The sequence below is a fragment of the Chaetura pelagica genome, unplaced genomic scaffold, assembly GCF_000747805.2.
Source record: "Chaetura pelagica isolate M959 unplaced genomic scaffold, ChaPel_1.0 scaffold170, whole genome shotgun sequence".
NCBI classification, from domain to species: Eukaryota; Metazoa; Chordata; class Aves; order Apodiformes; family Apodidae; genus Chaetura; species Chaetura pelagica.
This window is the reverse complement of record NW_009952048.1, coordinates 2,331,226-2,341,695: the sequence shown is the minus strand read 5'-3', so window position 1 is coordinate 2,341,695 and position 10,470 is coordinate 2,331,226. Positions and strand designations below refer to the sequence as shown.

General features: G+C 38.4%; 1 protein-coding gene across 1 annotated transcript in view; it reads left to right on the top strand.

Moving 5' to 3' along the window:
• IRAK1BP1 (interleukin-1 receptor-associated kinase 1 binding protein 1) overlaps positions 1-7,838 on the top strand; it is a gene marked incomplete at its 5' end in the record, with an annotated part of 8,823 nt that extends 985 nt beyond the window's left edge. The window contains 4 exons of the mRNA XM_010003224.1: positions 1,501-1,566; positions 5,632-5,762; positions 6,767-7,081; positions 7,829-7,838. Of these exons, the coding sequence (XP_010001526.1) occupies positions 1,501-1,566; positions 5,632-5,762; positions 6,767-7,037 (468 nt within the window). The remainder of the gene's footprint in view (positions 1-1,500; positions 1,567-5,631; positions 5,763-6,766; positions 7,082-7,828) is intronic.
• Between the last annotated feature and the right edge of the window lie 2,632 nt (positions 7,839-10,470).

Below are 10,470 nucleotides of genomic sequence, written 5' to 3'. Positions count from 1 at the left end.
CGGAGAACTTAACTTGTAGAAGGATTCAGGAGGGGGGACAAGGGAAAACAAACGCACTTTTTCTGTGTTTACTTTGAAGTCTTATTGCAGCATAGTTATTTCTGTAAAATATGAGTTGTAGAAGAAAGCTTTTCTGTGTGGTTATTTCCATAAGATATGTAAGAGCTCTAGAAAATATCTTTCTGGTCAGTTGTATTTTGATTCTATCATAAATCATAAGATTAGCTCCCTTTTGTAAATGAAATGAGTTGGTGGTGCTGGGCTGACTTGATCTCTCTTTAGCAAACCACAGCCAGCCAGGCTGCCAAAGTAGCTCAAACCTATGACTGCAAAAGGGGAAACAGAGTTTTTAATGACTAACTGGCCCTGGTCCTTGCCCTTACAAGAAGAGATTATCAAAAAATATGACTGTTGTGCTTGTATTTGAGCACTGCAATTCAATCATAAAACTGAAATTTAAAAATGTGTTTCTTATAGGCTGCTGTGCAATTGTAATTATGGATCTAATTTACATAGGACATTTGAAAAAGAAAATGCTTTTTATTATTCATTTCATTTTTATAAATTTATGCATGCATGATACATGATAAACTTTGAAATGTGAGTCTCTGTAGGAAATAATCTGACACAAAGCATCTTTTGAAATGTGTCACCACTGAAAGCAAATACTCTTTTCCTAAGTAAAACTTTTTCAGTAATTGGAAGGCTTATTATCTGCTCTCTTCTGGCTCCTGGGTATTAAATGCAAAGTTATATTTACAGTTGAATTGTAAACTGCAGGGGGTTTTGTGTTCTAGTAATTTGACAATAAATTGTTCCCCCAAACTTTACTAAAGAGCAAAATGGGTAAAAGAAAGGGGATTGTTAGACCACTAGCAGGTTGGTCAAATATTCAGGTGTAATTGGAGTTACTCTGTAACTGAGTTCAGTATCTTATCAGTCTTACAGGCTTTGCTAGTGGTCTGTGCAGCCATTATGTTGAATAATATAGGTGCTGTTAATGTGAAAGTGTCAGTGGTGGCATAGCCTCTTTTAAGGGTTGCCATTCTGCCAGAACAACCAGTGCTCAGTCACTGTTCAGATCACCTTGATACAAACTGCTACTGTAAAAATATCTGTTAAATATACTGTTAAAATAGGGGCCCGAAATGCACTTTTCACATACTAACTTTCAGAAAACAATTGAAGCTTCTTGTTTTTTTAACCAGGTGAATTTACAGTTACACACTGATATACACAGCTTCTTGTTCTCTTCAAATGAGTAGCAGCAAAATTACATTATAGAGCTACTGTATAATTTAGTTTAAATAATGTCAAGAAGTCTTAACATCCAGCTAGTTTTTAACTGAAGAGATTTGCACAGAAAATTCCACATTTCTGTTGATAAGTCATAAATGATAAGCCAAAACAGTTCAACTTGTACAGGACACAATGTATATACATTTCCAACAAATGCTTAATTTATGTCTTTTAAGATTATATTCTTATACTTTATTTTAGGAAGAAAATATTACTATAATGGAGGATTTTAGTAGAGTAGAAAACACTTACCAAATGGAAGCAGAGGTATGTATTCAACATAACAACAACAAAATAATAATAAAAAATAGTAAGTGCTAATAATAATAATTTTAAAATAATAATAAGTGCCAGTAATAAGCAAGGACCAATGAAAATTTGCAGGTTGTCTTTCCTCATACCAGAATAGGCCAAAGAAACTATGGAAGGAGTGCAGCTTAAAGCAGAGCTCACCTTCAGTCTTCTGTTGTGTGCAGAACTCATTTTCTGCTACTGTAATATAGAAATAACTATTTTCTTCTGAGATTAATGTGTGGTTTTAAAATCCTACATGATGCTACAGAAGGAAGTATTTGGTTCTGGGGTTCTACAGTTGTCACTCTCTGGCCAAGTGAGCAAACCCACAATTCTGCGCTGTCCTTCACCCCCTTCATCCACAGCTCTACATGCCCTCTGATTCTTGCAAGAAGTTGTACTTAGGTAGTCAGGTGATAGGTGAGTTCAGAAAGCTGTTCCAGTTTATTACTTTATTTTTCTAGATTATTATTTTTTCCATTGTTTTAGCTCCCTGAACTGGAGACAATGCAAGACAGAGGACAAAAGTGGATGGGGGACAACAGTCGTGTGGCAGCCCTAATCTAGATCTGTTTAAGCCACAGATAAGCAGCACCTAGACTTTGGTCTGTTCTGTGTGACTCTGCCATCAGCTTCCAAAGCAAAACTAATTGTTTCCTAGGTAATTCTGTAGGTAACAAAAAGTGCTGTGTTAAAGCTAAATATTATGGGAATAATCCCATTTACTTCAGAAGCAGCTTGAGGGAGTAATTTTTGCATGTTCATGCCACAGTAAGAAGTAAATTCTGTGCTGGAAACATTGACTGAGGGAAATGATGTGTTTTCAGTCAGTGGATCTTTTTAGAGCATCAAACTTTAATCACTACCCAGGAAATGTACAGATTCTTATGAAGTAAACCTGGAAGCCTGAAATAAAATGATAGTTGTTTTACAGAGCTGTCATTTGCAATCCCCTAAAACAGGTTTCAGTCTCTTTAGTTTGCTTGCCTTAAGGCATATTCACATCTAAATAACAGCAATAAATACAGAAATAAAACAGAATTTGGAATTTAGAATGAGTCTTAAATGGTATGCACCTTTGTCATTATCTGAATTATTTTAACCTCATAGTGTAGACACCTACCATCATGAAAGGTTAAATCACATTGTGTTTTAGATGAGCTGTACTTAAAAATTAATAAAATTGTATGGAGTTACTTTTTAGGCTACAGACAACATCAGTCTTCAGGTAGTAACTAAACCAATTGTCTCCCTTCTGCTAATGATTTTTATCCAACAAAGGTGGAGAGCTAGTTACACGGGTTTAGTGTTCCTCTGCAGGCAGCTTGGACCAGCTGTAGTTGCTGTTCCAAGGTTGTATGGTTGCCTTGGACTTGGGTGTCAGAACTTGAAACATCTCACCATGGTGCTGCTGTTTTGGCTGCTCTCTACACTGAAGCAACAGTGTGTTCACTCTTTATGCAGAGATCTTGCTTCTCCCTTTATATACATACTGGTTTCATTAGTGCAACTTCATAAACCAATTAAGTTCCATTGACCAATGAGTTGGCATACTTTAACAATATAAATGAATTTAAAATTAGCTTCCACTCACTTCTTTACTAAAGACTTTGCCATTGTGTTACACGTAGAATCATGGAAGTAATGCATTCTTTCATTCTAAAAATTCTTTTTACCATTTGTCTAATTAAGAGTTTTTAAAAGACTGAAGAAATTCCCAGACAAATAGCTGTTCTAAGGTGTAATTAAGAATTCAAGATACTCTTTCAACTGTAAGGAGATACATTTTAATTCATGCTATAACAAAGGCAAATATGCAGAAGGATGAAGTTGTGCATGAGATCACAAAGTTCTATAATATCTTAATTGTAATAGTTCATTTATTGCATGAGAATCTAATGGGATGAAGATTATGTTGGGTCTGTGCATTTCATAATATACTTGCCTCCTGATAAACCATAACTTCTTGTCCTTTACAGCTTTACCCAATTTTGCAATGTCTACATGGCTTTGCATACCTTTGTATTACTTTTTCAGTTTTTAACTTTAGTTATAATTGAATAAATTGAAACGCTGCTTTCCATTTTAGTGCTCAGGTATCCTCCCTAAATGGAATTGGATCTAGCTCTAAATGAAAACTGTGATTTTTAGGGGGGAAACCCAACAAAAATTTACAGTTATGGCTTAGTTGTTTTCTGCCCCTGAGTGCACCTGAGTGCCCAGAGCTGCACCACTCTGAGTAGTTTATCTCTTTCTTAAGACCCACAGTTCTTTTGTTAGATCATTGTTTTATTTCTTCCCGTTGAGGGAACTAATCTTGTAAACACTGATAGCAACCTGGAAGACACTAGCACAGTCCTCACAGTGAGACTTTCAACTTTCCACAAAAGGCCAGTATGACAGTTTTCTGGCAAAACAGCACAAGAGGGTGTATGCTTTTTGTACACGGCAAGAACACCCACCGAAGGAAGAAATCTGCGTTTAGTCTCATCTTCAGTCTTGGCCCAAATTGGTACTGCACCTTCCCCAAACTGTTCCAAGCCCCAAGTTACAGATGCACAGCTGAGATGAGGGTGCAGACTTGGTGCAGTTTTGCACAACAAAAAGCATGACCTTTTGTCCTTGTAGGAGGTGGGATTGCCCTGCTGCTCCATCTTGGTCAGTATTTAAGGCCCTAAGCCCAGTTTTGACTCCCATGTATGAAGAGCTGTTGAGCCAGTGCAAGGATTCAAGCCAAGATGAGGTACATGTACTGTACCAAGAGGCTACCAAGGGTAACAGGATGTGTGTTTTCATTACTTTGTGGTAATTTTCCATAGTCATTTTTTACCTTACCCTGTATATGAAGTAGTCCCCTCCTCTCTCACTGAGAGAGTCAGCTTCCTTGAATTATCTCATTTTCCACAAGGTAAATCTGTGGTGTGCACACAGGAAGCTACCACAGTGCAGCTGATGTGCCATAAGCTTGGATTTCTGTACCATGTGCCTTCCTGGGATAGACTGCTGCAGTTTATGCAGCAGTCCCAGGGGGTGACTGTACATCACAGGGGTTGGCAGTGGAATTTTCTTTAATACAGCTTTTTTTTCTTGCCCTCTTGTTGAAGCTGTTACTGTGCAGAAAGAAAGGAGTCAGGGAGGGATAAGAGGGAAGGGGGGCCTGAGTTGGTGGTGAGAGTGCTGTATTGGCAAGTGAGGTTAAGGGTTTAGTTCTCCTAAAAAAAGAGTTTGGAACCCAGGATTTCTGATTCCTGAATGCTGTAGCAGCTCAGCATCATTGCTTCACTGCTGCAGGCTCCTGCCTGCAAAGCCACCACCTGGCTGGGACATCCCCACAAAGAAGGGCTGTAGGACTCTGGAGCCAGGGCTAATAGCGATGCCTGCTTAGTAGCACTTGAGAAAGCACCTGAATTCCTGATGCATGTGCATTTAATGTTTCTTACTGCCAAAGCTGCTGACAGATACATGTTCAAATTGCTTTTAATCCAAGTCTGAAGTGCCCAGTTCTCTGTAGGCATTGGAGTGAGTCTGTTCAGCCAACACATGGTTTTGAGCCCACTGGACTGGGCTGGGCTTAGTTTAATCTCATAGTTTAGGTTTCTTGAACCTAGTGCTTGGAATTACAATGTAATTTTCCTTCCTGCACAATGATTTCCACATCATTTTGCTTGGGCTTCTGCATAATTAACATCTAGTAATGTAAAAAGGGAAGAAGCAGGATGCATCTAGTCATGTGTCCCAAAGCACATTCATTCTCCAGATTGTCTACGTATCAAAAGTGCTGTACTTCCTCACAAAAGAGCATTTCTTAATCCTCAATTTTAAACCATTTTATGAATTTCTTTCTGTTGCAAACTTAATGATAGTTTCTAGGGCTATATAAAAGCATTCCAAGTAAATAAATGTTGCGAGTTATATACAGGAGTATTATGTTTAGTTAGTTTGTACATGTATGGCTTTACACAAATTTAAATACAAGTGTTGAATCACACGGAAAAAATGAAAAAAAATTACTTGTGTCATGTCTGTGTTCACTCCCAGGTCTGTATGATTTTCAGTGATTTTGGAAAAATGCAGAACGTTTGCAATCTGCTCATTGAAAAGTTAGGAACCTCCGTTACCATCTGTCCACCTCATTTCTACCATACACCAGAGGCCTTAGACACCCTTCGGTAAGTTCTGGCTTGTGCCACACATTTTACAGCCTCAGGTAACAGTTAATGTGAATACGTAATCTGTACTGTTTGTGAAGGGACCAGAGAGTTTCCTTCATACCTATTAAAATTTATGTTCAAAGATTGCAGTATTTGTTTTAAATAAACTTACAAATTAATTCAGCCTACAAGATACAGCTTGTTCTTTCTACTGTGTCCCTGTGCAAAAGCAGAGTTAATAAAAACATTTTTCCAACTGATTTCCATTGGAAGTGTAATTTACTGTGAATATGAGGTCAACAGAATTTGACTTTGGTTACATCAGCAAGTGTAGATTTAATCTGTATTCATTCATGAAGGTACAACTGTGTTACCAGTCATAGATACATCTAAGTATCTATGTCAATTCCTGTTACTCTTAGCTGCTGACATGATCTGCAAAGAACCATGCCCAGTGCTTGCTCAGCATCAAAACGTGAAGCTCATGGTCTTGGTTTTTTAAGTGTTAACTATTCAAAATCCTGCTTTTCCCATTGACACTGGGGAGCCAGAAGGAAGTTTAATCTTCATTGGGGTTTTGCCTTCTTTAAAGAACAGATTCATGCCTGATCCAAGAAGTGCTCAGCTAGCTGCTGCTAATGGTTCTGGAGATGTCAGCAGTGTATCTCAAAGGTATCTACACAAGAATCTGGAGATCAGACCAGTGAGGTTAAATAGGTCCTAGCACACCCTATAGCTGTGTCACCTGAGTGCCTGGAGCAAGGGCTGAGCTCTTGCTCTGCACCACCACCATGGATGCCTACAGCATGCAAGTGTGAGAAATGCTTCATCAGAGCTGATGAGGATGCTCACATCTCCTCCCTCTAAATCCTAAACTAGTACCCAGAAGCTGGGGAAGGTGATGTGCCTTACATTTATGCAGTTACAGAAGCTGAGACATTAAAAAAAAAGAAATTATTGGCAGGAATTCTTGTGCATCAGTTGGCCCTGCTTGTTACTGTGCCGTTTTTTCTGCCTCTCAGCCGTCAAGTCTGCGTTGCAGCTGTGGGAAACACGCGTCGGAAAGCTCAGGAAGTCTGTCGACTCTTTGGCCAGTCCTTGGGAAAACCTTTACTAATAAAAGAAGAAGAAACAAAAGAATGGGGAGGCCACATAGACAGTCATGTATTGAACTCCCCAGATCCACTGACTCTGCAGGAAAGAATCCAGAATGCTACTGTTTACGCTTCTTGTAGAGTGTTTGCTGTGTTTGAGATTAAGGGAAAAGAAAACAGAAGAAACAAGTTGCACTAGAAAATTTCAAATACTACACATTTTCTTAATAAAACTTTTTTATTGTTGTTTAGTTTTTTGTTGTTGTTTTCTACTTTATTCTTACAATAGCTGGTAGAGTTAAAAGAGTATTATTAAGAATGAGGTTTGCATAGTGAGCCAAAGTAGGAGGTTTCTTAACATCATTTGTCCAGGTGAGTAGATTAACTCCTCCTTTGCATATACCATTTGAAAGCAGCACAATACATGCTTTTGTATAGAAAGCAGTCAAAAGTCTTGCAGGGGTTACTTAATGCAGCCCTCCCCTGAAATACTTTGGTTCCTCTTGGCCTTTATTCAGCTCTATCCCCTAAAATTATGGTTACAATGGATTCTGAAAGAATGTTTTTTTAACTGTTTAGTTTCTTCCTCCGCACCCTGTAAAGGGGCAGGATATTTGATGGGCAAAACCTTTGTACTTCTAGCTGAAATTGGACTATGTTTAAACCTGGAAGAAAAATAATTTGTGTCCTGAATCACAGAAAACTGAACATGCAACAGAAGACATGCTTAGGAAAGTTTTATTTTGTCCTAGGAAAAAATGTACATGAGTTTGATCCTGGTCTCTACTTGTTCAAGTTTCAGAAGGAAATCTGTTGTCTGGACGTTCATTACATCTACAAACACATAAGTACTTTGGTCACGAGGACAGATTTTTTTTTCAAGTATGGCTGCATAATGTACTTCGATCCATCATATCCACTGAAACAGGCTTTTATATCAGGGTGAGGTACCTAGGAAAATATTTCAAGTTGAATAAGCACCAGAATTAGTAATAAATACAAACTGATCCATAAAATAATCATTGAAGTTAGATAACTTCCAGTGGGATTTTTCCATGTGCCTTAGCCTAATTTATGTCCTCAGAACTGTAGCTTTCTCAAACTGCCAAAGCACTCTACAAACACTGAACATGTCTCATGAGATATGTGCTAGTTATACCCCGGCAGTGCTGTTTTAAAATCAGCAGTATTTCTTATTGAAGTAGTTGCCACTTACTGGTTGCCAGTAGAGCTATTTGTTTGGGGTTTTTTTTCAGCTGGATCAGTTACATGGTTCAATCAGGCAGCAGGAACAGTAAAGCAGCAGCCAGGGAAATGGTGACAACAGCAACTTGATGGCCTTAGGTACCACAGTGTCCAACTTGGAGACACAAACCCACAAAGGGCAATCCAGGTTACATGCCTTGTCATGATGAAGAAAGCCACAGTAAGCAAGTTAGAACTGTTAACTGGGAAAGGGTTAGGACAAGTCTAAGCATTTTCTCATCAGTCTCAACTCTTCAGGAACTTACTCTGCCCCTCAGGTAGCAGGAAAGGCTGAGTCAGGACAATCCACAGAGCTTTTGAACTTGAGGTATAGGCATGACTCAACCACTTATAATTAATCTCAACTAGACAAATTTCAAATACCTGATTTTATGAGCTTGTTACCATCAGATCTTATAATAATCTGTGGGCAGAATTAGCCTGTCATGCAGGTGAATAAAACAATCTTGTATCTTAAAGGCTAGTTTACAAAAGGTAAATGTTTAAGGTAAGATATCTGTTTCTCCCCATGGACTATAAAGGTAACCAAAGGTAGCCAGCTGACTAACATAATGCAAGGTGCATTTTTAGACACAAGTGGTCAGAACCCAGTTTTAAATCCTTGTGACACTTGTCTGAGATAGCATCACTCCTGCTACTAAGTTAAGGCATATTAGCACATTTTATATTACAATCAGTGCCTAAAACAAAAACAAGGACTTGAGCTAAGGCTTCTCCCAGATAAGAGAGGTAAAGGTGCTACACTGTTGGGCTCCATTGATTGAGGGGGGTCCTTGATGCGCGGTAGCACAGTTTAAAGAGAGCCATGGAGAGTCTTCAGGTCAGCCTTACAGAATTCCTTTGGTAACCTCCTCTGTTTGACCAGATCAAGTATCTCCCCTTAGATCAGTGGTTGAGCTACTTGCTGTTATTTAAAAGACGAGCACTTCCACTATCCACAGTGTAAAAGAAGGCATTCACAGCAGCACTGGCTTCCTTGCAAAAAGGTGTGTGGTGGGCACACCTCAAGGCCATTTGCTGGAGCAGTGTCTGACTACTTTAAGAATCATGTACCTTGCATAGGCTGAAAATCAAAAGCTACCAAGACCGTGATACAAAAACCAGAATTTTTGGCTCCCCAAGAGTTTTGCAGTTAAGAATCGTAAAATCATAGAATGCCAGGTTGGAAGGGACCTCAAGGGTCACCTGGTTCAACCTTTTTAGGTTGGGAGACATCATTCAATCTGGACAGCAGGTGAGTAGGAGCTGTTTGAAATGCAGATTTTTCAGAGTGGAATTGAGAAACTACTGTGCTTTGCTAGATCCAGTAGAAAGAGATTAAATTACTTCTCCAATTTAGATAGGTCAGTGAAATCCTAAAAAAAAAAACACCTCCACGACTCTAAAAGCCAGTACAGAAGTCAAGTTGCTAAAATACAAAACTAGGCAGTTGGAAACTGAAGTAGATACTACCTGGGTTTGGCAATTTATCACCTTTCAAAAACAAATACTTGAAAGTACAGCAGTAATTTATCTGCTTTCTTTACTAGTTTTCACTAACTTTGCAAAATAGATGGTATCTATTAAGCCAAAGATCAGCCAGCTTTTAAACATACAGGGTAACAAACAAGTTGCAAATGAAGAAAAAATAAATACCACCTCTAATCCCATAATAATTGTTATCTCTCCTCAGGAACATAAGCTGTAAATTTGCCAAATCCATATGCTTTGTTAATGAGAATTCGATAGTGAGGAGTATCTTTTAGATCCTGTAAAAACAGAAGGAAAATAAAAAGCCTCAAGGGGAGATGATGACTAAAGATTACATTATATAAATCTGGTAGCTCTCACTAGGCTTACAAAACTGAAACCCACTCAACACATAAAAGTTCATCTTTATGATCTTACAGACATCAGTCTGGAAAATTAAATCTAATAATCAATCAAAATTACAATATATTAAATTCTTGGCATATCTGAAATACTGTTGAAAAGTCAATATTTTAATTAACCTTTTATCCCATAGATCATGCAATAAACATGACTCAGAATGCTTTTTGTATATAGGTCCCATAACAATTTGTTATTCACCCTTCTCCCTTCAGAAGTGGCAACAAAGAAGACCAGAGAGAAAGAGGCAAATTCAGAGCACAGTAACACCTCTGACAATCTTGGTCCTGATCCTGGACAGAGCTACGGCAACTTCTATACATATATATACAAATCTTCCAGCCAAGAAAGGAAAAGTGTGGCTTAATGTTACCTTTACAATGAAAACAAATCATGAGGGCAGGGTCCCACCATGCTCACTGCTATCCATAAACATTCCTGCCCAAAGTAAAACACAATCTAAACACAAAAACAGTGATGGATGAATGCAGACAGAT